Source organism: Tamandua tetradactyla, chromosome 4, assembly GCF_023851605.1.
Source record: "Tamandua tetradactyla isolate mTamTet1 chromosome 4, mTamTet1.pri, whole genome shotgun sequence".
NCBI classification, from domain to species: Eukaryota; Metazoa; Chordata; class Mammalia; order Pilosa; family Myrmecophagidae; genus Tamandua; species Tamandua tetradactyla.
The window spans coordinates 110051938-110079674 of record NC_135330.1 but is presented as its reverse complement, the minus strand read 5'-3'; the positions used below and the strand labels follow the sequence as shown (position 1 = coordinate 110079674).

Sequence of the window (27737 nt, the reverse complement as noted above, 5' to 3'; positions counted from 1 at the left end):
TCGCGCCGGAGGAGCTGGGCTGCCCGAGCTGCGCCGCAGTAGCCGCTTCAGCTGCTGCCCAGCCAGCCGCCCCTCGCCAGCCGCCGCTGAACCGCGCTCAGAGCCCGGCTGAGGAGGCTGCAGCCCGGAGCCCACCACCCGCTCCCCGAACCCGCCGCCGCCCTCCGAGGGCGCCTGAAGCCGCGCCATGGTGAAGGTGACGTTCAACTCGGCTCTGGCCCAGAAGGAGGCCAAGAAGGACGAGCCCAAGAGCGGCGAGGAGGCGCTCATCATCCCCCCCGATGCCGTCGCCGTGGACTGCAAGGTCCGGGGGCCGGGAACCGGCGGCTCGTGGGGTTGTCCCCGGGAGGTCGGGGACAGGGGAGCTCCGGCCCGGTGGACGAGCGCTGCGCTGGCCTTGCGGCCCCGGCACACCCAGGGCCACTGGGCGCGGGGCGCGGGGTCCAGAGCGCAGTTCCGGGAGAGAGCCGGGCGGCCCCCCTTCTCCGCGGGCCCCAGCCTGTTGTTTTTGTGTGTGAGAGAGGAGCATTGCGCACAGGAAGCGGTTTCTCACGCGGGAGCCGGCGGAGGTCCGCCCTGAGCGCCCCGGGGTTTGGGGGATGCGCAGGGCCCGGGCTGGGGTCGAACGGGAGACCTGCAGCCTCGTGCACCACCACAACAAAACGCCTGGCACGTCCTGCCCGGTGTAAATAATGCGCCTAAAATGGCTGACATCAGTACCGGCCTCAGCCTCTGGAGCCGCTTGCTTTCGTTTCCAGGCTGAGCAGCGCTTGGACCAAGTCCAGCAGCGGGGAGCGCCTCACATTGAAAGTCTTTTCCTCTTTACCCGGTTTTTCCGCGGCCCGTCGTTATTGGCAGGGGAACTTCACCCCTGGGTCTGGGGAGGGGGCGAGGGAGTCGGCGAGGGGAGAAAGCAAGGTGACAGCCTGCTGGGCAGAGGTTCTGATGATTAAAGCAGAACTATTCCTGCTGAAGGTCAGCAGTTACTGTTTGGATGTTAGTGCAAAACCAGCAGTGGCTTCTACTTTATCAGCATCCTTGTGAGGACCACTTACGTTAAATGGAATTAACCATGAGAAATTCGTACCCATACCCCTTATGAAGTTTTCCTTTATTTTGGAACTCTCTCTGCATCTCGCCCTAAGTAAATATCATGAATGGCACCGTTCTTGGTTTACTTTTGGTTTCTAGTAATAAACGGTTTAAATATGAGTCTGGTTAAGAGAGAAATTAAAAAGGAAAGCCCCAGCGTCTTTTTCTGCTAGAGCCTTAAACTGCAAAAATTCATCCTGGAGAAATAAGCTGTAGAAGTTATTTAAATTTCCTAGCATATCGTATTGTTGTTAGCATTTTTCAAGACCACTTATCAGTAGGTTAAACTTAGTGTTCACTTAAAACAAAACAAAACGAAACAGTAACTTATGTGCCAGGTATGAGGACTAGCTTTATTTTTAAATATTTTGGTCTAGGAAAATTACAGCTGAAAAACAGGCCATTATTAAAGTAAAACTTTTGAGAATGTAATGTTAATCCGGATATGCCTGTATTTACATTCTGGCCGTGATTTCGCTGAAAACAAACATCAGAGGTTAATTTTTAAGTGACTGCCTTTGAAATAGGAACAGCGAGCTGCTTCTCTAAATGGATTAAGGGGTCTGCTATCAGTATTTTCCTGAATCCATTGCAAACAGTCTTGTTCATAAAAGAAAATGTTTTCAATGCACAGACAGGAGCAAATTAATATCTTCGTGCCATGTTTATCTAACATTCATTGTACCTAAAATAGATTGATAAAGAGTCAAACACCCAGTCACAACAATCTCAAACCTCTCTTTTTTTTTGGAAAGCCAACAAACAAATACAACTCCTCCCATTTAAAAAAAAAAAAAAGGAAGAAAGCATGATGTCACTTCAGAAAGCTTTTCTCTCCTGTGCTATAGTGTAGGAGATTTTAAATCTGGACAAGAATCAGAATTGAATTTACCGGGCAGCTTTAAACCAGACTTTGGACATTTTTTTCTCATCATTTCTGACAAGGCGACTGTTTTGAGATTGTCAAAATTTCTCACAATTTCGCGGTATTCAAATGTTATGGTCATAGCGGCTATAAAAAGTAGCCTTTCATAGCTCTGTGCTTTGTTTTCCACTTCTATTTTCTCAGATCCCCATAGCCAAAAAAAAAAGTGTGGCGACTAAGCAGTGAAGGCCCGAGTCTTCTTTTGTAACCACAGCAGTCACGGATGAATTAGCAAATACAGAATGACTATTTCTTTTTCTTGCTATAAACTGAAAGACTTCTTTTCTTCCTGGGTGACAAAATATTGCCCTACATTAAAAGTAGAATCCTTATAATCAGTCTGTCGCTTAACTGGTAAATGAAAGCCTTGCTTGATGACAGGCATTTGTGAAAGCACTTATCTCTTGATCGCAGAGCTGGGGCCGTGATTACATAATGTTTTCTGGCCCCTTGGTGGTGATAGTATGGCAACTCCCTTGTCTGGTTTGGGCAGAACCAGCCTCGGTGTGTTTTGCCTGGGGCTTTTCCTTGGCCTGGTTGGCCGGAGGACCGAGCAAGATGAGTTATGTTCCGGAACTTCTGCACAAGAGTTTTTAATACCCTGAACCCTCCTCTAGCGCGTAGTATTCCATATCTCAACTTCTGAGACGAGTGTTTCTCGAATGGTGTTCTTAAGGGCTACCGGCTCCCATATCTGGAATTCTGTTTGAAAATGCAGATTGTACTACCTTTGGCCACAAGAATTCTGCTCACTCCAGCAGGCTTACACAGCACACATTCCAATACTTTCCCCCCTGCTCCTGCTATTTATTTAGCCTGTTTTCTCTCTGCAGAGAATCCTCCGGAAGCGGTTTCATTGCCCTTATTTTCAATCTTTTGGTCTTTTCAGTAGCAATCAATCCAGGCAGCCATTTCTGTTGAGAATATTATTGCAACTAGCTTGCTATTGATCGTTTTCCTACATTTTCCCTTGAACTGTCTTCTACTTCTTCTATCACTGGCAGTTGGCACAGTCTCTTAGAGGTATAGAAATAGCAGAGTCAGACCTACGTTTCGTGTAGCATAGATGAATTTGAAATTACATACATGCTTTAGGTTGCAGACAGCAATTGATGCTTTTACTTTTTGTGTCCACAACCCTTAACTTTGGAAAATTGTTATATATGTGCAAATATCAGCATGAATATTTAATGTATTGAGACGAAAGTACAAGTTTTGTCATTATGTAACTGCTTTATCTTGAGCTTAAATTTCTAGTCTTCCTCTCTGTAAAATGAGAGGGTAGGACCAGATGGTCTGTAAGGATGCTCCCAGCTTCCGTCTTCTATGAAGATGCCAGGATTATATAATCATATTTGGCAAGAATTAAATTGTTTCAGTTGTGAAAAATAACCACCTACTCATCCTAACCAGACTGTTCCCTTTACTCCTTCCCCTGTTTAAGTTGAACATTTTACATTCCTTCCCGTGTTTAAGTTGAACATTTTACATTCCTCCCCCATATTAAATAACCACAAGCTAAAACAAAAGGACATGGGAGAGGTATTATGTAATAAACTAAATTCTTATGTTCGGTGGCCTCACTGTAGAACAGTGGTTCTGCATTATAAGGAGCCACTCGCTATAAGCCTGCTGGTGAAACCCTTTCCCACTCAGGCTTCCGCAAAACTTACTTGCCTGGAGGTATTCCCAGGAGTAATTTTGATGATAAGTATTGCTACTCTGCAGCTTTTCTTAAAAGGGAAGAAAGGCCCATACACTCTCCCTCCTCCCCACACACACAAAAAATTCAACAAATGGTGCTGGAGTAATGGGATATTCACATGGAGAAAGAATGAAATGTGGCTCCCACCATATAGCGTACAAAAAAAAAAAGGAGAAAAAAGTTAAAGTGCTTGGGTAGAGAAGATATGGGGCAGGAGGGAACTTGAAAGAAAGAGAAGGGTGATTAACCCAGCAAGTTCTGATTTCTCACCCTGAAATGCCTATTAGGACCCTACTTCTTGTATGTTTTCTGACTTTCCCTGCTTGCACAAACAGGTGGTGTGGCAATTTAGCTTTTTTGGTGGTGGTGGTGTCTTTTGTTTGCTTGCAGGAACTGAAAATTCATGACTTCACATTTAAGTGTGTTGGCCTTTTAGAGAATTGGGAGCTTGGTTCTTATTAACCAGTATGCATCTCATTACCTAGTTATGTAATTTAATATTTGTAAACACTGGCCATTACATTTTGGCCAGTGTTTACAAATATTAAATTACATAACTAGGTAATGTAAAAAATTTTAGGTAATGTAATGTAATTTTTTACTAGGTAATGTAAAAAAATTTTTACAGCCATTACATTTTGACTCTCCTTGAGAATATCGATATCCTGAAAGTGAAAGTTTCACTGTCATGTGATTAATTGCCTCCGATCATCCCAAATACCTTGGCAGGACTTTCTGTGGGCACATTACCCACACAGGGGCAGGCTGGGCAGGTTGCTTATTAGGCACTTGTAGGGCAAGTTACCTTCGCGAGGTATATGAGAAGGTATATAGCCTTTCCAGGTGTCATCTTGAAAGAGATGGAGCAGGAGTGGTGTTAATTCTTCTTTGAACATTTGGTAAAATTCCCCTGTGAAGCATCTCGTACTGGGCTTTTTTTTTTGTAGGGAGGATTTTGATGACTGATTGAATCTCTTTACTTCCAGGTATCATCTTAATTATATATTTTTTCCCAACCAGAGGTAAATATATTATCCTTTGCAAAATCATAATTCTAAACAATCTCATGGAATTCTACTCTGCCATATAAGAGGTTTGTGAATATAGAAGTATTTTTTAACTGGAAATGCATCCTGAACACATTTTGGCACAGCCATTTTAAAATTGACTTAGAATTTAACCTTAGAGCTATTTATTATGTATTTCTAAAGCTTGATTTGCATGGAAATGTACATAGAAAAATGTAAATAAAAAATTGTGGGAGGGCAGACCACGATGGCTCAGCAGGCAGAGTTCTCACCTGCCATGCCAGAGGACCCGGGTTCGATTTCCGGTGCCTGCCCATGTTAAAAAAAAAAAAAAAATTGTGTGAAATTCTGTGGCATTTTTTTCTCTTAGCTTTGCCATACCATAGCTTAAGTATCTGGAATGACTGTAAAAAGGCACTTATTTTTCCAAAAGGAAAAACTTTTCTGAATTCATATTTTAACTGAAGTTTCTTAAACTTTTTTTATAGCATAGTGTCAATAAAGGAAGATCAAAAAAAAATTTTGAATCCTTTCAACTTTGACATCAATGAATTCATCCTCTTAAACTTGGCAAAAGTGATATTTTGTATTAGTATTACTTTGTATTAGACTGAATGAGTTAAGGACTTTTCCACCAGAGGACTTGAGACCATAAATGCTAACAGTTAAACAAAATAAAGGATTTGTCTGTTATGAATTTCTTAATGAGGTGGTTTTTATCTAAATAATAGCACTAGAGCCATGTTTTCAAGAAGCTTGTGTTATGTGTAAAGATAGTTACTTCCAGGCTCTTTTTTTTTTTCTTCTTTGCATAAAGCTCAAAAATGAAAGTCTTTAACAGGTTAGGTGGTTTAAAGTTGGAAATTATATTGCAGATATGATCCTAAAAACATCATAAAAAGTTTGCCATTTGGTTCTAATTGTGTCATCAGCATTTGTTGTTCCATCAACATTTATGATAAATATTCTTAATTGCTTTTAAGGAAGTATACAATATAAACTCATTTTATGTTTTACCAATAATCAAGTGAATAAGATTCTTTTAAATATTTTAAACTTTTTAATTGATTAAAAAAAAACCTATTTGCAGCTTTTCTAAAATTTTGCCTTCACATAAAAATCAAATAGAAATGGATAATAACCATTCTCATTAAACAGAAAATTTTAAATCTCTAGTAGAAATGAAAAAATTACCTTTGTTTTTATGATTTTATTTTAACTTAATGTTTTGTCTTCTAATGTTGATAAATTTTCAGCAGTAATTTTCTGACTTAAGCTGAAACCAGTATGACAAAAGAGAGGTTAACGTTGAGATAAAGCTTGCATAGCTAATAAATATTCCTTCCATTTTCAAGTTAAATATCTGGGGGGTTTATTTGGGAAATTGATAAACTAAATATGGTGATATTTGAAATTTCAAAATATTTGTATATGTCTTTTTTGGTATAACAGAATTTCATACTTTGTAAAAAGAAGTTGTGATTTTTTTTAATATTTGTATACTTAATATGTAAGTGCCACAATTGTAAAAAAAAGTTTCAGAATGAATGACAGATAAAGTTTAAATGTTGAATTATTTTCTCTTTAAATGTGATTACTATATATATGGGTCCAGTGTTGCCTGATTTTTCAATTTTTCAAGATAAGGTAGAAATCAGCATTGTTGTTTGAAATGTTAACAATGCATAAGTTCACACAAGAATTTTAGGAAGAAACATTTGACACTGTGGGCAAAAGGCTGGTACCTCCTTAAGCCTCAGTTCTCTCCTTTGTAAAATAGGAATGTGGCACCAGTCTTAGCGTTGTTGTAATTAAATTAGCAACAACTGGCACATAGTTAGAAACTCATTAGATGTACTTTTCTTCCATCCCTATCAAAGTCCCACTTCCCACCCACCCCAGCCATTCTTACTTTGGGATATTGTGTTAGTACTGCTTTCCCCGATCTTAGATGTCAGTTATGTAACACTTGGATATTCTGGTGCTTTTGGCCTGCAGAGTATTCTGCTGGGAATTTGTGCCTGCATCATAAGAACCCTTAGCAAACAGTAGCACTATCCATTTCATAGTTAAAAATCTATGTATCTCCATTACATAATGAGTGTTGATAGAATTTTTTAAATTCAATTTAATTTTTAACAATGCAATACTTAGTTTTAAAGTACAGATAGTCCTCCCTATCTTAGAGGAACCCACCTCTAGAAAACGGAGGTGTAACTATGTACACTAAAATGCACAGGCCCTGACTATACGGTTTGATGATTTTTTTTTTATTTTTTTTTTATAGTAGCTGGCCTTTTTTTTTTATAGCAGTGTTACAAATTACTCCATTAACACATACTAATAACTATAATAACTTTAATTCCACAAACCCCGCTTACTTTTGTTCATTCTTCAATCTTGAGGGATTTGGAACGATGGTCACTGGCTACTTCAAACTGAGAAGGGACCCATATGTTATGGGGCAGAGAAACTGAATTATATTCCCTACTGTTGAAGATACTCCTTGCTTTTGGATGGAGTTGATCCATCCTTATCTTTCTGCTAATTGTCCAGGGCAGGCCAGAAGTACTGGGGAGTGGACGTTGACCACCTACCTACTGGGTTTCAGGGCTCAACCAGCATAGGCACAATCTGGAGGCTTTAAGTCTCTGAGAAATAAACTTAACAAGTAAACTGGAAATTATAGGTTCTAGGAAAAGGAGTAGAAGAATCATGATTATGGGGTTTATAAGTGAATATAACTATGTTATGTTGGCAAATTAGCTTTTATAGATACCCAGGTAGAGGTCCCCGAGGGGTTTGGTTTCATGTAGCCATGTGGCTTGCAGATGTTGTGTGGACGTCTCTAGGGCACTCAAGTAGCACTTTTGTTTGAGGCTTTGTATACATATGGCAGTTTGTGAAATCTGGCTGAGACCTGCAGGAGAGTAACCTCCAGAATGATCTCCCCACTCTGTTTGAAATCTCTCAGCCATAGAAACTATTTTACTTTTCCTCCTTTTGATCCAGGTTTTTCTCCAGATGTGTCACTGATTAACGCTTGCTAATAGTCCCTCGGTGCCAGGGAAGCTCATCCCTGAGATTCATGGCCCACATAGGGGGCAAAGATGATTTTAATTGTATGCACCCGGAATCAGTACCCTGCTCAAGATAGAACATTGTCACCATCCCAGAAAGTTTCCTTGTGCCCTTTTGCAGTCTGCCGTTCCCTCTAGAGGCAGCCACTATTTTAATTTCTCTCCCCATAGATTAATTTGAGGCAATCAAATTCATTCCTTACCGCCTTTTGGTCTTTATTACCAGGGTGGCCACTAAGTCATACTCTGCCTCTGTGCATATTAGATATGTACACAGTACACAGGCTGTATTCTAGCCCTAAAGATCCCCTTGGACTCGTATCCTTGGATAGGGAACAGCCTGCCCAGCCATACTTTGTGATCCTAGCTCCATATTTCTCTAAACTTTTTTCATTTCAGGACCCCTTTACATTCTTAAAATTTCTCGAGAATACCGAACAGCTGTTGTTTATGGAGGTTATATCTATTGATATTTACTGTATTGGAAGTTCAAACGATATTTATTAAATTAAAAATAACTTTTGCAAGTCTTTTTACTGAACAGCTGAAGAGAAGACAGATGGAGTTTCAGCAGCTTTGCATTCAGTCTGTGATGATAACACACACGTGTAGCTTTTGGGAAACTCCATGGTATACTTGTGCGAGTAAGGGTGCAGAAAGCAAACTGTGTCTTAGTTTGGTTGAAAATAGTTTTGACTGTGTGGACTCTTAGAGTCTCAGGGATCCCCTGGGGGTGCCAAACCACACTGGGAGAAGTTCTGCTCTAAATAACTGCTAATACTGCTATTTCGTTATGATTTATATATTACCCGTTATCTTCCTAATATGAAAGATCACTTTTTAGCTTCTTCTGTATGTTTATGCACTATGCGCATGGTTTCTTCCCCTTCTATTCTCCTGGTATAGTTATAGCAATTTCTGGATAAATTGCTGTTCCGTGTTTATATTAAAATTCACATAAACATTATTCTAATATGAGTAATTTGCTATACAAGTTTGGTATTAGGCTTCCTTTCTTGTACAAACTTTTCCCTTAAATTTGATAACTGCTTCTTAGGATGGAGGCTGGGGGGCGAGGGTGAGTGGTTGCTTAATTTTCTACATATTTATTACTCTTTCATCTTCACATTCTCTAACAGCATTATAGCTGCCTTTCTTTTCTAAAATAGTTTTTTATTAGCTAAGATGTATGTTTACAGAAAGATCATGCAGAAAATACAATTCCCAAAGCCACTTCTCCCTCAATAACATCTTGCATTAGTGTGGTACCTTTTTTACAATTGATGGAAGAATATTATCATTGTATTAACTGTAGTTTACATTAGAGTTCACTGTTTGTACACTCATACCTACCAGGTAAGCTGTCAGGTTTCCTGTTTTTCTTCTCTTGGAATCTGCTCTTAGCACTTAGTGTTTTGCTGTATATATGTCCTGAGAATCTTTTATCGTTGTGCTGGGACTTGCCTTTACCCTCATCCAACGTTGGAGCTGCAGTATTATGAAAAATCTGGAGGAAAAGTGAGAGAAATGTTTTGAAACCTTGAGTGACTGTGAATCGTTATTCTATCTGCACACTCACATGGTAATTTATCTGGGTATAGAACTCTAGGTTGGCATTTTTTTCTTTTAGTACAATTTTATTGATAGATTCACATACCATACAATTCATCCAAAGTATGCAGTCAGTAGTTCACAGTACCATCACATAGTTGTGCATTCATCACCACAATAAATTTTTTAACATTTTTATTACTTCAAGAAGAAGAAAAAAAAAAGAAAACCCAAAACTTCCCATATCCCTTAACCCCACCTATTATTGACCCCTAGTATTGATATGGTACATTTGTTACTATTGATGAAAGAATATCAAGATATTACTGTTAGCTATAATCCATAGTTTGCATTAGATGCGTTTTTCCCATTTACCACTCTATTACTAACTTGTAATAGTATCGTACATTTATTCTAGTTAATGAAAGAAGTTGTTTATATTTGTACCATTAATCACGGTCATTGGCTGCCACGATAGGTTGGCATTTTGATGGCTTTGCTCCATCATCTTGCAGTTTGACGCCTTTCTGATTCCTGAGTCTTTGTACAGGACCAGTTTTTTCCCCTAGAAGCTTATGATTTTTCCCCTGTACCTTGGGATTCTTTGCTTATGCTTTCAGTTTTCAGAATTTTTATTCATGTACCTTGTCTGGTGTCTTTTTCTCCATTTTCTTTTGCTTAAGTTCATTTGTCTATCACTTTACCATTTTTTCAGCTTTCAGGAAAAAGTAAAGATAAATTTTTTAACTGGAGAACAGTAAAGACTAGCTATTTTGGTAACTTTTTCAGATTTATTAGAATATTTTCCTTTATATTAAAACAGACTTAGTGATGATTAATAATAGATAGTAATGGAAACTGTCTAAGTTATTATTAGTACAATTTAGGATTTAAACAAGATGGTCTAGAAAGGTAGATAAGTTATCTTCTGGTTTCCCCTCCAAGTTCTAAGAAAAGTAATTTTCGAGACAGCTCACTCACTACTGACCTTGTGGTTTTGCTTTGTGGCTTTGTTTCTCTAATTTTACTTAGGTTTCATTTTTTGTAATTATTATTTTGTCCTTTTTCATTTATTTTGGACTGCATATATCCTAGTATGCCAGTTATATTCCCTCATTGCTTCAGGTTATCTGCTCTTAATATTCTTTGTTAACCTTTTGTTAATATCCTTTATACATTGATGAACATTGGAGGAAAGTCCTTTCCATTTTGACTGTGTAAACTGTTGTTAACAGTTAACATGTATAGTGCTGGTCAATTTAGGCGAACCTATTAGGATAGCACAATTCTGTAAAGCTCTGCATACGTAGTTTCCTATGGGATATGTATATTTTCAGAGTGTCACTTCTGTCACTTCCTTTAGCAGAGTAATTTCAACTAATTTAATTGGTCAGATGGTTATTTTCCCTAAGATACACATGGAGTCAGATGATATTTGAATAGGCCTTAATTAACTCTGCTACTATGCAAATAATTTTATATACCTTCTCTGGGCCTCATTATATTTGTCTGTGAAATCGTAAATTAGATTAAATGACCTTTCATGGTACTTTCATGTAAAAATTCTGGGATCTACCATTTAGAATCTTTCTGAGAAGTATCCTGATTACATATTCAAAGTCCCTACTGCTTGGCTAGATGCTATGCTAGGAATTTAAAAATTGTCAAGGGTGCCCAAACCGATGAGCATGCAGGGTAGCTGGGAAAGACCAACCAATTATATAAAAACCAAATTAGTCACAACCTGCTTAAATGTCTGTATCTGCTTTCACAAAAAAAGCAACACTCCTGCATCCTAGAGCTAAGAGAGTGGTGGAGTGAGGGAGTGAAATCAGATGACTAAGTATTTACTGCACTTTCATTTGGTGCTAGGCTATGAAGCTTGTAAGTTCAGAGCACTTTATACTTGTTTACTGTAGATTAGGCAAATATTCCTGAATCTCAAGAATAGGAGATACTTTTTCTAGTAGTAGTAGTAATTGTAGTAGTAGTAGTTCAAATTTCAAAATTCCAAATTTGGACAGGGATATGTAAAACTTTCCACATTTAAACTATTTTTGAAGAATACACTTGGACAACTGTTCTGCATTTTCAGTGGCATTACCCATCTTTGCTTTATCAATATGAATATGTAATAATTGTCTTTATGGAATGTCGTTAAAATCCAAGATTTATACAAAAGTAATGCCAGAACCATGGTTTGCTTTTTTTTTTTTCCTTTTAATGTTGAAATTAATTTTATAATGAATTGTCTATTGTTCTTGAAAACTTCAGGAAGTCGGAGTTGATAATTCTTATCAGGAACAATACAAACTTGTGTGATTCGACCAGTTGTAGAACCCCATTCTCACCAATTTATCTACCCCTGGTAGAGGTTGTTACCACCAATAAATAACATTTGTACATAATGTTGTATTTTACAAACATCTGTCTGCTGCTGCTAATCTAGGATTTATTTTGGCTGCTCCTTTAGGCCCACCAAATATGAATTAAAATATTTCAACAGGAAATTTTTTTTCATAAAATATTGTCACTAGTACAGTTATATACATTGTAAATTGAATAAACATTTGTCTAGAAATAATTGTTGTCATCTTTAAAAATAGGAAAAAATTTTAGTTTTTTAGGGTATTTAATATTCTGCTTTGTACCAGATACTTAGCTTGTCCCAAATGGTAAAGCAGTGATTAAGTGGTGGTCTAGCCCTAAGAGCGATTACAGCCTGATTTCTTTTAGTTCTGACCTATTTTCCTTTTCACCCAGGCCTGTGCTACTTTTATGTGATGCTGATAAGTTGGTTCAGATTGCATAGGTTTCTCACAGTAGTTGTGCTTTACCTTGATTTTTAAATTTGGTTTTCTTTTTTTTCCTGTCTTGCTGCTTGTATACTGTTGTAGCCTTTCATTAAAAACTACGTTAAAGAGAAACCTGTTTTGTAAACATTGTCATTTAAGATTAAAATCTCTGTTCTTGGGCCACAATACTGTGATAACTTATTAATCATAACATGTTGGTGTAATTCCTCATTTTGACTCTTAACTAGTAACTTTTACCTTGACTGTACCTCAGTGATGATTGAAAGCCAGGGAGGTCTTCTGAAAATATCATAAAGATAGCTTTCTCTTTCATCTGTGTAATGCCAGTTACTTAGAATACCGTGTTTGAGATACAGTATTTCTCATGTGGACTTTGTCACCCAGTGAAGTCGAATGAGAAAGCAAAATCCAGATCATTGATGTAAGTGTGTAAGAAAAAATGTAAACAAACATTTCGTGTCTCTAGGTTTTAGCTTCTCAGCTTGAGATGGTGTATTTTATATCCCGCTTAGGGTATTTTGTGCTCCATGCCATTAATGATGAACCCATCATTAGACCATGTCTTTTTGCTGCTTCAGTATCGGAGAAAGAAAGCAAATGTGGAAGTCATGGGAATAGAACAGGTAAACTAGCCTTTTTGTACCAGTGAGGATTCAATTGCACTGATACTCGACTTGGTAGTAACTAGTTGGAGAACTCTCTTACAACACCTATTGTTTGACTCAAGAATCTTGTTAGGGCAACATTCTGGAAATGTATCAAGTAATGATACTGAAGAATAACTAGGAGTTTTGTTTATTTTAAATCCTAATTGGAATAGGAATCTATTTAGTTTTCCTCTCAGTATCGCTTTTCCATCTGGCCTTTACAGTATTTTGCAGTAGGTTGCTTCCCACTGGCTTCAGCTGCAGGAGATAATTGTTTCGGCCTGCTTTTCCCACTACATCAGATGGGGATGGGAATAACAGCTTTCATAGGGTGCTGTATTCCACAGTTTATGATGAGATAATTGTGACGCAGAGCTAGATTAAGATATCTTTTAGCCAATTGTGTTCTAGCTTCCATGATTTTGACATTTCTTGTCTGCTATCTTCTCACCTTCTTACATTACTTAAGAGGTTTTATATTTTTTCACCTTTAGTCTCATTTAATGGGGTTTTATAAAAGACACCTGCCTTGTTCCTCATACATTGGGAACGAGGAGGTATTCAGGTTTTCTAGGTTATAATTTACATATGGAAAATCCACCCTTAAGTAAACAGTTCTGTGAATTTTGACAAATGTATACAGTTTTATTATCACCAAATCAAGATACAGAATATTTTCATCACCTAAAATATTTCCTCATGCCCTTTGCAGGTCATTCCATCCTCCACTGATTTGTTTTCTGTTGCTATGGTTGTCCTTTTACAGAATGTCACATAAATGGCATTAAACAGTAAGTAGCCCTCTGTCATAGTCGTCCGTCACGTTTCCTCTGAACTGGAGCTGTCGGGTGCAGTTCTTGGATTCCTCTCCCTCTCTGAGTCTCTGGTTTCTCTTGGCCTGTTAGTTCAGTCCCATCTCCTTTTTGTCACCATTTTTGGTTTGCTGATGCCATCCATGTTTGGATTTGTTCTTTGTCAAAGAATGTCTGTTCTGCCACTTAAAGGTCAAGGTGCTTTTATTCACCATATTAATCCACTCTTGGAAATGCAGAATCCAGAATCCTTTATATGGATAAGTGGTTTAGATGGGTTGTTTTTTAAAATTAGGTTCTCAGAAATAAGCATGCCCAGTTATAGCTGGAAATGAAGGATCAGTGTTCAAACTCTAGCAACACTGTAGAAAAGAACTTCCTATGTTTGGATTTCAAGTAAGGAGAAAAAAACCTATGAGAGAGGAGATTAGAAAACCTGCAAATTTTCAAAAGTCCACTTTTTAAAAGTGCAACTTGCCATTTTATTTTAAATATTGGCAGCTAATTCTGTATTTTGAAGTACTTGTACAGTTCAGACACCTTTGGGCAAATGGCCTGAGGAATCCCATATTCCCAAACATGTTATAAAATTGCATGTTTTTAAGCAAACAAGTCTACTTGTGACGGTTCAGTAGCTCATGCTTTGCGTTGAATAAATTAATTTTTTTCTGTAGTTCTGCCTCATTTTTTATACTTAAAGGATTTTTCATGCCATTTAAAAAAAGCTTTGTGTTGTGGTAACACGTGCAGTATAACATTTCCAATTTTAGCCACCTTGTGGAATACATATAATTTAATGGGGGGTTAATTACGTTCACAATGTTGTGCCAACATCACCACCATGCATCCATTGCCAAAACTTCCATCACCCCTAACAGAAACTCTGCACCCAATAACTAATTCATTAATAAAATGTTTAACCCTGAAAAATAGTTTCCTCTTTAGTATTCTGGTTCCTAAAGCATTTTTGTTGCATTTGCTTTAATAGAGCTTTGAAAAGATTTCTCTTAATAGCTTCATCCTGTAAAAAAGGCTCACATCAAAGTGCCTAAAGATGAAAAGTGATTTGTTTGGGAACAGAGTAAAAAAAAATAATGACATTTTACCTGAGTTACATTTATAATTAAAGATATTTACTGAAGCCTCTTAGAGAATAGATCGAGGTGACCTAATTTTTAACTAATTGAAGTACTAGAACAGAACTCAACCTTCATTTTGCTTTAGATTTAATTGCTTAAGTGATACTCCTTTACCATATGGTAATGATTTATTTGAAACAGAAATTAGTAGGGTGCATAAGTGAGAATGCTTTAAAAAGAAGTGTCTATCTGTGCCTACTGTTGAGTGATTATAGGACAGTGTTTGTGTTTCAGTTCTTCCTTTATAAACTGGGGTAAATACTGGAGATTTTAGAAAGATTAATGAGATGATAATTATACAGCACCCATGGGAGTTCTGTTTCCTTATTAGCATAATTTAAGGTGCGCCAGTTTTATGACAGTACAAAGGGAGGACATAGCTCTGTGACTTACTTTAAATTAGGCCAGGTAAAGTTCTATACCTTATTTAGAAAGCATTGTCAGTTGAGGGAGTTCTTGGTCTTGAGTGAATTTTCTTTTTGCTATTTATTTTTCTTTAAATATGTCACATCCCAGCATGTACAAACAAAAATAATATATATTAGTTTCATTTTTTTAACTTTCTTAAATATCCTACTCTATATTGCATACGATACTTGTGTATATGTATTTTTTTTATTCAGCATTGTATTTCTGAGATTTATGTTGAAAACAACAACTCTAATCAGTTCATTTAGCAACACTCCAGTAGTGTGAAGCATTTACTTTACTTTTTAAGTATTTAAATGATATTAAATGAGTTAATATTGTTATTTCCAATTTTTTTGTTATTGACAATTTTGCAGTGAACATTGTAGGGCATATTTCTTTATGCACGTATATGAAAGTTTAGGGTTATGTATCAAGGATTGGAATTGCTAGGACATAAGAGAGATGCAGTTTGAATTTTCTTAGACACTGGTTAAGTGTTCTCTATATAAATTTTACCAACTCCTGCCAGCCGTGCAAAAGTTCCCATTGTTCATACTTTACCCCAACTTGGTGGCATTAGACTTTCTTGTATAGCCTGGTGTGTAGGAACTCAGGTGATATTCCCCCAACTCTCATATTGAAATATAATTTATGTGCAATAGCATTTCCTATTTTCAGTGTACAGTTTGATTACATTTATGATAATCATGTAAAGTCTTGTATATACCACCACAATCAAGACATTAAACATGCATCACCTTAAAAAGTTTCCTCATACGTCTTTGTAGTACCTCCCCCTTCTCCAACCTTGACCACAGCAATTACTGAGCTACATTTTATCACTATAGTTTTGTCTTTTCTGGAATTAAAAAATGAAGTCTTTTGTGTTGGACTTCTTTTGCTTAGCATTTTTTGAGATTCAACCATGCTGTTCTGTGTATCAATATTTCATTACTTTTTATTGCTGAGTTTTCTATGGTATGACTATACCATAATTTATCCATTCAATAGTTGGTAGACATTTGAGGTGGTTCCAGTTTGGGAATATCATGAGTAATGATTCATGTACAAGTCTTTTTTGTTAATGCAATTTTATTGAGATATATATTCACATACTATATAATCATCCAAAGTCTACAATCAGTGGTTCACTGTATCATCATTTAGCTGTGCATTCACCTTCACAATAGATTTGTTTAACATTTTCATTACTCCAAAAAAAAGAGTAAAAGTAAAAAAAGAACACCTTGAAACATCCCATATCCCCCCATATGCCTCCTATAATTTATTTTTTGTCTTTATTTTCTTACTCATCTGTCCATACACTGGATAAAGAGAGTGTCAGTTACAAGGTTTTCACAGTCAGTCACACCTTAAAAGCCGTGTAGTTATGCAATCATCTGCAAGAATCAAGGCTATTGGATTACAGTTCAACAGTTTCAGGTATTTCCCTCTAGCTGCTACTCCGAAACACCAAAAACTGAAAAGGAATATCTGTATAATACATAAAAATAACCTCCAGAACGACCTCTTGATTCTGTTTGAAATCTCTCAGCCACTGAAATTTCATTTTGTTTCATTTCTCTTCCACCTTTTTGTCAAGAAGGCTTTCTCAATCCCAGGATAGCAGGGCCAGTCTCATGCCTGGGGTTCATGTCCCACATTACCAGGGAGATTTACACCCCTGCAAGTCATGTCCACATACGGGAGAGGGCAATGAGTTTACCTGTGGAGTTGACTTCAAGAGAGGGGCTACATTTGAGTAACAAAAGAGGTTTCCACGTTTTCCCCCAAATACTTTTTATCTTCTGCCCAGATTATTCTGGGATGTATTGAGGCATCACACTAACCTGTACAAACCAACAAGATCTCACTCCCTATTCAAGGTTCCATATAATTGTGGTATTCGAATAAGCTGACCACACAAATTAAATTATATATTGTGCTACTGAAAATACAAATTTTGCACCAAATGAACATCTCTTCCTTTGGTCTCACACAGAAGTTGGTTTTAATACATGCACAAGTCTTTGATTCAGTTGATAGTTGATTGTTGATCTTCAGCAGTCTTGCTGAACTCTTAATTTGTATTTGTATTTTCTGCATAGTTGCATTATTTACAAATAATGATAGTTTTTTTTCTCCCTTTTCTCTAGTTACACCTATTATTTCTTGTCAATTGTGTACTGCCTAGGATCTCCAAGACAGTGTTGAACAGAAATAATGAAACTATTTTAGTGGGCATCTTTTATATATCCCTTACTTTAAAGTACATGCTGTATTCATAAATTTCACCAGTAGTTGTGAAGTTTGCTGAAAGTTTTTGATCATTAGCCTTATGCAGCTTAAAGAATTACACCTTTTATTTGTGGCTTTTTTCTTAAGTCAAGTTTACTCTTTCAAGTGTTAACACTTGAACAAAAAACACTTGAATGTACTTTAATCCCTTCTCCATGACTCAGATTATAATACTGAGGCTCATTTACCAACCATACATAATGTTAATTCTAGACTGTAAATCCTCAAGTGATGAGCCGTGCCTTAATCACTTTTGAATTTCCCCCAGGATCTAGCAGTGCTTTGCAAATAACAGGCCCTTAGTGACTGTGAAACTGGGCTTTGGTGCTAAGTAGGGCTACCCCTTCTTTGCTAAATAACCAGTCAGTCTGTTGTTTTCCTTGAATTCTTCTGTGTTCTCCCTGCCACCTCCCAGTTATCGTGCTGGCTGCTGATGCAACTTGTTGCTTCTGGTCTGCCTTTTTCCAGCAGCTTCTTTCTGTTTCTGTTTTTGTGGGTCATAAATAGCTGAGCTTTAAAAATATGTATCTAAAATACATTTATTTATTCACTTGGATATTTGTTGAGTGCCATCTGAAAGTCAAGTTTGGCTCAGAGCTACCAGTAGTACAAAATGAATATGAATGGGTAACAAGAACCTCAGAGCCTATTCGGGAGAGAGAAGGTTAGGACACAGTGTTCTAATGCAGAATAGAAAGTGATCACTAGAAATTGAGAGGAAAAAGATTTTGAAGACCAAAGCATGGACTTTGATTTATTACTTGGCTATTCAAAGGCTCTTGTTTATTTCCTGATTCTTCTTTTTTTCTTTTCTTTTTTTTTTTTCAGCATTTAGATTTTTTATTAGAACAGTTGTAGCATTACAAAAAAATCATGCATAAGATAGAGTTCCTATATAACCCTCTCTTATTAACACCTTATATTAGTATAGTGTGGTATGTCTGTTACAATTCAAGAAAGAAAATGTTTATAATTGTACTGTTAACTATAGTCCATGTTTGCCTTAGGTTCACTGTTATATAGTCCTATGTCGTTGTTTTAAAATTTTTACTCTAACATACAACCTAAAATTCCCCCCTTTAACCACATTCAAATACATAATTCAGTGTTGTTTATTACAGTCACAATGTTGTGCCACTACCACCACCATCCATTACCAAAACTTTTCCATCACCCCAAATAGAACCTCTGTACTGATTAAGCATTAACTTCTGTTCTCTATCTTTAGCCCGGCTCCTGGTATTTTGTAGTACACAGTTTCTATTTCCTGATTCTTAAGCCATGTTTCACAACATCGAGGTGCTGAGTAAATGACCTGTAGATAAGTATTTTATAAAGTAAATTCTTTGGGAGATAGTTACATTTTTTTCTATTAGTGTCATCATCTGGAAAAGTGATTTTTGAAAAGGATGTGAAAATTCAAACTCCACAGCGTAGTTTACAAAGATCCTTTGTGGTCTACCCGGTAATATCCTTTCCCTTCTCATCTCTTTTACTCCCCGCCCCCCCCAGCTTATTGGACATTCCCACTGTCCCACTGTACCACTGGTGGTCCATGAAGGGGCCATGCATTCTGGCTCCAAGATTTTGTTCTTTCTGTGCCCAGCTTTTAGTGCCCTTTAACTCTGTCTTCTACCTTCCACTCAAGTATTTTTTCCCTTTGAGAAGTCTTCCTCAACCTCTGTCATTCTCTCTTCTGTGCATTCTCCTTTTAGGGCCTATATCATAGTTACACTCTTTAAAAGTTGCATCTCTTTTCCAGACTAATCAAACTGGTTTCATTCTTGGCAATGTCTAGCTCAGCTTTTGGAATACGAGACATCTATAATTCTCATAATTGATTGTTGAGGAATTAAAAATGATATATCAGAAGTCTTGGAAACTTGTCATAAGTTTTGACAGTTGGCTGAGTATTCTTTTAGAGGTTTCTTCTTGGACTCTTTGGCTGTTCATTCACGTGCTATTAGAGGAACGAGCCTGCCAAACAGGGTGTGTGTGTGTGCACATTTGGCTGCCTCAGCAGCTGATACCAAATATTTGGAAATGACCATTTCCAGCTGTCATTTCCATCCCCTCCACCCTGCCTCCACCCTAAAATTAATTATGCTAGGAGCTACTTACCTCCTTAGATGTTTATGTCAGACAAGAGCTCAAGCTAAACAAGCAAAACAATATTTTATCATTCAAGTTTCATAATACTTGTGACTCCATAGAATTCTTGTAGTTTTTTCCCCACTGGGATATCTTACATGGCTTAATGCATTCTTTTAGGCTTATTTTCAATTAGTAATACTTGCCCTTGGATAAGCCTCTATTGGCTATGATACTGCCACTGCACAAAGCTTAGACTTATTTTCATTAGGCTACTACTTCCTTCCAGTTCAGTCATTGTCTAAATATACACATAATTGACAAGTACACTGATTACAGCAAAGTGTAGTCCTCTCAAAATTTTTCTGATACAAGTATTCTACAGTGTTAAATTCCGGTTTTAAAGACCTCAACCTAGGAGAACACAATCTAATCTTAAATTGTGTTTGGTTGGCTGAGACATCTGGGATTGGGCTTTTCCCGATAACATTAAGTTAAAATTCCTCATTAACAACATTTTTGAACCTTATGTCAGATTATATTCAATCTTAGCCATCATTCTTCCCTAGCTGAATTATGTCGCTTGAACCGGTTCCATTTCCATTTTCCTGATCTAATAGACACGCCCTGCTTTTGTGCATTGTTCAGATGGTGTTTGTCTTGTTTCTTCTGCTTTCTAACTCTTATTTATATCCCGTTTATCTACTTCCTCCATTAAGCTATTCCATGTTGGGTTTTTCACAATGAAGCAAAGATTCCAGTAAGCAGGTCTGTACTTGTTTCCTACTGATGAGAACACCCTTGAGCAGATGGTTTTAAGCCAATTGAAGCCTTTCCTTTGTGTCTTCTATGTCTTGAACCACTAGTCACATAGTACCAGCAGCTGATCTCCTTTATTTTGTCTGCTCTTTGCCCATGAACCTGAGTATAAGTCAGAAATTACCTAGATACGTAATCTTTCCTCATTTCGTCGCATTTGACCACTTGTGTCTTAAAATAGCATGAAGAGTTTTATCAAATTTGGTTTCTTTTAGAATGGGGCAGTAGAATTGTAGGATTGTGCCTATGCAAGTAAGTTTGTTCTGTTTTTTGGTTTTTTTGTTGTTGTTGTTTTGAGATCCTAATTGTTTAAAGAATTTTAATTTTATGTTATTCTGTCCCTTCTTATTTTACTGTTGGGAAATACTGTTTGTGGATTGTTAGGGATGGCTTTACATCTGATATAAAATACAGACTACCTGCAACAAGCTGATGTATAATTTTAGTTGATTTTATGAATGACATAATGTAGAAACACCTTAAATTTGTAATACACTAGGCTGTGCACTGTAGTACTGCATGAGAAAGTTGTAACCATTTCTGAGTTTTTAAATAGAAGAAATTTCAATCACCAAAAGTTGCCCATGGGAAATTGAACTTGCAGGGTATATCATTGCTTAAGATAAGGTTAGCAAGTGAGAGGTTGGGAGAAGAAGGCAGAACTGTCCCGAGGGCCTGGTGTCCCAGCTCAAGAGGCGTGGTAAGAATGGGCTCTACCACTTAACCTTCCGGGGCTGATCTGATTAGAGGCCTGATTTCCCTTGGTCTTTATAGTCTCATTTATAAAATAATAATCCTCAAAAGATCTTTCAATCCTGCGCCTTCTGTGATTCTGACTGAAGATCTGACATTGACTTGTGTGCCGTTCTCATGCTTTAGGACCCAGATGAAGTGGTACCAGTTGGCCAGAGAAGAGCCTGGTGCTGGTGCATGTGCTTCGGACTCGCGTTCATGCTTGCGGGCGTCATTCTCGGAGGCGCGTACTTGTACAAATACTTTGCACTTCAAGTAAGTGGAGCAGCAGTGAGAACTTTATTTTTCTGTTTTTGCCTTCATGTGTATTGGAAAATTCTCCCAGACTTCCCTTAAGTTTATGCCTTTTGTCTGTGGCCTTTAGCCAGAGTGGTGGTCCCGCTTTTAGAACTGTGTTTAAAAACCTCCTGAACCCGAGCCTATTCGACAGTCGCAAGAAGCAGAGTAACTTTTTTTTTTTTTTTTTAAGTTGCTCACAAAAGGATATAGACTGCTGGAAGGTTTTTCAGAATTGACTAAACTTCATTGTCCTACCCTAATTAGTGACTAAGAAATGTAGTTTTAGCAATTGTCAGTATAATAAATGCAACAGACACAGTCTTATGATATTGATTGCCAGTTTATCTCCCCATGGTAGCCTTTTTCTCTTGGGCCCACAGTACCTTGGCATCTTGTCTCTCTACCTCCCTCCCAAGCTTTGGTTTCTTTTAAAGAATTGTCTGACTTTATCATAATATTGAAGTACCTTAGCACAGAATTGTTTATATGTAATATTTAATAACGTAAGTCCAGTAGAAAGCCATTTTCCTTCCCACTATAATTATCTGATTTCTCTTGGCACTAATTTAATAGCTTTAATTTTTTTTCCTTAAGAAATTTGGAAGAGAATATTACTTTTAACCTTTTATGACTACTTCAAATTCTTTAACATTTAGGTAAGGTATATATATATTTTATGCTCATTAAAAAATATTTTTCAAGATAATTGCATTTGGATAGAAAACACTGAAATGCAGCTCTTGAAATAATAATATCTTATGCTTTTGTAGCACCTTTCATCTATTTTAAAAATTCCTAAAACTAATTAGCTTACAATACAAGTACCCAGTGAAATCATTTTCCATTGTTTGATTACCTTGGACTTAGTAAGGCTTTGGCTACACCGTGTCTTTGTTCAAGAGAACTACTTTATTCTCCCTGATAAAAAATAATAGATTTCACAATGGCAGAATTCTCCCCTGCCATGCAGGAGACCTGGGTTTGATTCCTGGCCCATGCACTTCCCAAACAAACCAACAAAAAACCAAATAAACAAAAATTCAGCAAATTTTGCTGCAATAAGGGGATGCTCACAATGGAAAAAGAATGAAATGTGACCCTGTCATACAGCATATAAAATATAGATTTCAATTGAAAAAAATACATGAAAGTAAAAAGACATAAAAATTCCTTAAGTCTCATCAGCCAAAGGTAATAACTATAGATGTATCATCTCCTTTAAATAGTTGTTTTTACCAGAAATGTATGTAATGTAGAAAAAACCCCAATCATTTGCAATTCCACTGTTCAATGACATTTGGTTTTATAACATTCTGTTATATACCCCTACCTAGTCTTTATTGCATATGTGTGTGTTAAACAAAAATGACACCATATTATAAAGATTTGTTGTAATCTGATATTTTCTACTTAATTATGATGTATTTAAGGAAAACAGAACTACCTGTATACATGTAGAAATTTCAGAAAAATTATCCCTCTCTTAGCTCTCAAGAGATATCATTTAATCAGTGGGATCATATGAAGTTTTCAACTTATATTCTTTCAGAAGAACATTGTAAGTTTTTGATATATTCTTTTGTGAAAATAATGCCTACAGGAAGAAATAGACCTGTGTGTTTCTTCACATTTAACTTGTCACCAAATGGATAATTTGCTTTTATGTTCTATTTTTATCGACTAGGAAAAGTAAAAAGAAAATCAGCTGCTTTTCTCCTTCTGAAGCCGTTTTTTACAGTACTTCAAAACCTGATCTTAAGAGTGCATTAACTCTGTAATTTAACTGTCTGACTTGTCATCTAAAAGTAAGAGTTTGCAAGCAAAATGCTATGTAGATAGAGGTGGCAGCTTAAGTAATGCTTAGATTTAACGACCTGTCTCCCGCTGAATGGCTGAACTAGTGTTTCACCTCTGTACAGCCAGATGATGTGTACTTCTGTGGAATGAAGTACATCAAAGATGATGTCATCCTCAACGAGCCTTCTGCAGATGCCCCAGCTGCTCGCTACCAGACTATTGAGGAAAACATTAAGATCTTTGAGGAAGATGAAGTTGAATTCATCAGTGTGCCTGTCCCAGAGTTCGCAGACAGCGACCCTGCCAACATCGTGCATGACTTTAACAAGGTGAGCCAGGGTCAGAACTGTGAAGAGTGTGCTCTTTCACCTGTGCTCGTTATCACTGTGATTTCAGTATTTGCTAATTTAATGACTTTTTTTTAATTTAGTTTTTACTTAAAAATACGGACTTGGGTTTCCTGTATCTTACGTTTGATTGTACTCCCCACCCCGTGGATAACCCAGACCCCCCAGTTATAGCATTTTGCCACATTTGCCGTGTCATTCTATTATCTGTCTACCTACCTGTCAGTCCATTTTTTCCTGTACACTTGAGCGTGGCTGATGTACATCATGCTTCTTGAACACTGTTACTGCCACGTACACATCTTGGGAACAAGGATATCCACTTATGTTACCACATCTTTTTTTGTTTGTTTGTTTCTGTTTTTTTGTCACCACATCTCAAGTAACAGTTATCAAGTTCAAGAAATTTGACCCCGACATAAAGCTTACAGTCTATATTCCAGTTTTTTTATACGTCTCATTAATATCCAAATGAGCCTTTCCTCCTCCCTGTTAGATTCCACCCAGGATCATACATTGGATTCATCTGTCACGATCTGTTTAGTTGTTCCTTCTTTCCTTCTTTCTTTCTTTTTTTTTTTTTTTTAATTATGGGACACTATATACAACACAAACTTTCCCATCTCAGCCACTCCCAAGTTTACCATTCGGGGGAGTAATCACATTCGTGATGTTAGGGTACCTTCACCACCTTCCATTTCTAAACTTTCCCATCTCCCCAAACAGAAACTCCAGACCCGGTATACATGAACTCCCATTCCTCCTTCCCTCTGCCCTTGGCTGTCTGCATTCTAATTTCTGTCTCCATAAGCTTGCATCTTCTCAGCTATTTTCTTTGTGGTTACCATGGGGCTTAAGGTTAACAACCTAAATCTGTAACAATCTCGTTTGCTTTGATACCCCCTTAACTTCAATAGTATACACAAACCATTTTCCTACTACTCTCCATCCCCCACCTTTATGTAGTTCTTGTCACAGATTACATGTTTATGCATTATGAATCCCAAATCACTGGTTGATCATTATATTTTATGCATTTGCCTCTTAGATGATTGTATAGAAAGTATGAAGTGGGGTTACAAACGAAAAATACAGTAGTACTGACATTTACGTTTACTCCTCTTGTTATCCTGTCTGGATGATGGCAACTAGTACTATTTTATTGTCCTTAGAGGGCATTTAGGACTAACTATATCTCTTAATCAGATGATAGGTTATTTGCAATTAATTTAATCAGCATTGTTATGACTTACAGAAATAAGCCCTGGATAACATTTTTATTTACAAGTAGAAATCCCTTTTCCTCCCCCTTTCCTACTTACATCCATCCCTATCTCACCAACTTCTTGATTTGTTGAGGTGTAAGAGTGATTTACAAATTCTAAAGCCGACCCATTTTAGTGATACAAATTATTTTTAAAAATCGAGTTGCTTCCTGGCTTACAAATGCTAATCTAACTGATCTATATAACATTTTCTTCTCAGAAACTCACAGCCTATTTAGATCTCAACCTGGATAAGTGCTATGTGATCCCTCTGAACACCTCAATTGTTATGCCACCCAGAAACCTGTTGGAGCTACTTATTAACATCAAGGTACAGAAACGTTTATTTGATACTGATTACCAATGTTTTAGTGTCTTGGAATTCCCGGTTGTGACATTAACCCTGTAGGAGCCCATCTTACCAGAAACACAGCTAAGAATTTTACAAAGAAGAACTAAGACTTGGAATCTTTAGAGTCATTCTGGGTTTGGGGTTTAGATTCTTGTAGTTTTTGTTTTTTTTTTTCCTTTTTTCTTTTTTAAAATTGCATATTTTGAAATTCAAAAAATATGTGTGTGTGTGTGTGATTGTGTTAGTTGAGTTTGTAAACCAAAGTTAGGCAAAATATTCTTAAAGAACCAGATAGGTGAATACTAGGCTTTTAAACCACAAGGTCTGTGACTTTAGGAAAAGTATAAACAAATCGGCACGACTGTATTCCTATACAACTTTTTTTACAAAAACAGATGGTGGGCAGTAGTTTACCAACACCTGTTTAAGCTGTACTTTCTAGGAATTCCATTCATTTTCCTAGCACTCGATATATATTTTGAGATACTATGTAATATGTATTTTTTCAAATATAGGCTGGAACCTATTTGCCTCAATCCTATCTGATTCATGAGCACATGGTTATCACTGACCGCATTGAAAATGTTGATCACCTGGGTTTCTTTATTTATCGACTGTGCCATGACAAGGAAACTTACAAACTGCAGCGCAGAGAAACCATTAGAGGTACTGCTTTTCACTGTTAAAGTATTGGTAGATATGTTCGTTATTTCACTTCCTTGAGTTAGACTCATTTTCGATCTAGACGAGTCTTTACCATGTTTGCCTGAGTGAGAAAAGAAAATTAAATTGTTTCTTACATATGACACTTCCAGATTTTGGAAGAATCATCTTAATTCTGAATCAGCTCTTTTCAGATTAAGAGAAAAGATCATATGCAAAATGTCATTGCCTGGAAAAGCTAGTGCCTAAGTTTCCATAGAGCCACCTTGCCACTTTGGTCGAGTCCCACTTAAAAGGGTTCTCATTATCCAGAAGGTATCTAGAGAGCAGGGTTTTCAGGTGTATGTTTAGGAATCTGAATTCTAAAGTGACTATTGACCTTTTGAATCACACTGAGGATAATCAGTCAGGCTAGATGGAAAGGAATTTGGTTTTAGAGCTGCTCTAGTTGCTAGCTGCCAGACTGCAATATACCAGAAATGAAATGACTTTTAGAAAGGGGAATTTAATAACTTGCTAGTTTACAGTTCTAAGGCCGACAAAATATCCCAATTAAAATAAGTCTATAGAAATGTCCAATCTAAGGCATCCGGGGAAAGATACCTTGATTCAAGAAGGCCAACGACGTTCAGCGTTCCTCTCTCAGCTGGAAGGGCATGTGGTGAACATGGTGGCGTCTCCTGGCTTTCACGTGGCTCTACAAAAGGGACTCTCCAAAATGTTTCCTCTTTTAAAGGATTCCAGCAAGCAACTCCACCTTCAGTGGGTGGAGACACACCTCCCTGAAATCATCTAATCAAAGGTTACCACCCACAATTGGGTGGGTCACATCTTCATGGAAACAATCAAAATGCTCCCACCCAGCAATATTGAATGAGGATCAAAGGGCATGGCTTTTCTGGGGTCCACCACAGATTCAGACCAGCACAAGAGCATTGACAGCAACCGTTGTAGCTTTGCCAAATCACTTACCCTTATTTTCTCCTTTGAAAAATAGGATGCACTAGTGCCTAATTTCCTTTTAAGATCATTGTAAAGAGAAAATAGAAGTACCTGTGGCCGAGCTTTGAAAAGGAAAAACTGCCATTCAAATATGGCGTGATATGATTTCTTTGGAATTATGGTATCCAGGAAAGGTGCTTTCCTGGCTTTTGTGTTAGCACTTACTACTATTCTGTCACTTTGAGCTGATGAAATTAAGTCACCTGAAACCTACTGCTTGATCTCTTACATTTTTAAATCATCCTCATGGTTCATACATTTTTTAAAAAGTCAGACTTAGACATACAGTAAAATTTACTGTGCTTAGTATGCAATTCCAGGTTTTGACAAATGCATAGTCATACAATCACCACCACGTTTAAGATACAGAATATTTCTAATACCTTCAGGTTTATATATTTGTAAGTCATCACTGTGGCATTAGTGTTGCTAAGCTCTCTCAGATCCTTAGTTCAGAATGGGAAGGAAGATTATTTTCTCTGACATAAAAATATTAACTGTGGAAGTTTATGGGATATCAAGTAAAAATTTCAGTATATCTAAATAATAGCTGTGAGGGTTAATGTATTTATTACTAAAGAACCAAAATTTGAACGCTTTTTCCTCCCAAACAGGTATTCAGAAACGTGATGTCAGCAATTGTGTTACAATCCGGCATTTCGAAAACAAATTTGCTGTGGAAACTTTAATTTGTTCTTGAAGAGTCAAGAAAAACAATATGGAGGAGATTTAATATCACAACATAACCCCACCCTTTGTATTTTGTGCAGTGATTATTTTTTAAAATCTTCTTTCATGTAAGTAGTAAACAGGGTTTTACTATCTTCATCTCAAATTCAATTAAAACCGTTACCTTTTAAAAATC

The 27737-nt window shown here is 37.1% G+C and overlaps 1 protein-coding gene across 1 annotated transcript; it reads left to right on the top strand.

Annotated features, from left to right (window-relative positions):
- On the top strand, positions 1–27737 carry ITM2B (integral membrane protein 2B). The gene is made up of 6 exons (XM_077158238.1): positions 1–304; positions 21294–21422; positions 23366–23572; positions 25076–25186; positions 25723–25873; positions 27487–27737. The coding sequence occupies exons 1-6, from the start codon at positions 188–190 to the stop codon at positions 27570–27572; spliced, it is 801 nt and encodes a 266-aa protein (XP_077014353.1). The 5' UTR covers positions 1–187; the 3' UTR covers positions 27573–27737.

Coding starts and splice junctions, on each gene's coding strand:
- ITM2B (XM_077158238.1), top strand. CDS start 188: ATGGTGAAGGTGACGTTCAACTCGGCTCTGGCCCAGAAGGAGGCCAAG. Junction 25,187..25,722: donor AGCTACTTATTAACATCAAG/GTACAGAAACGT, acceptor TTTCAAATATAG/GCTGGAACCTATTTGCCTCA. Junction 25,874..27,486: donor GCGCAGAGAAACCATTAGAG/GTACTGCTTTTC, acceptor CCTCCCAAACAG/GTATTCAGAAACGTGATGTC.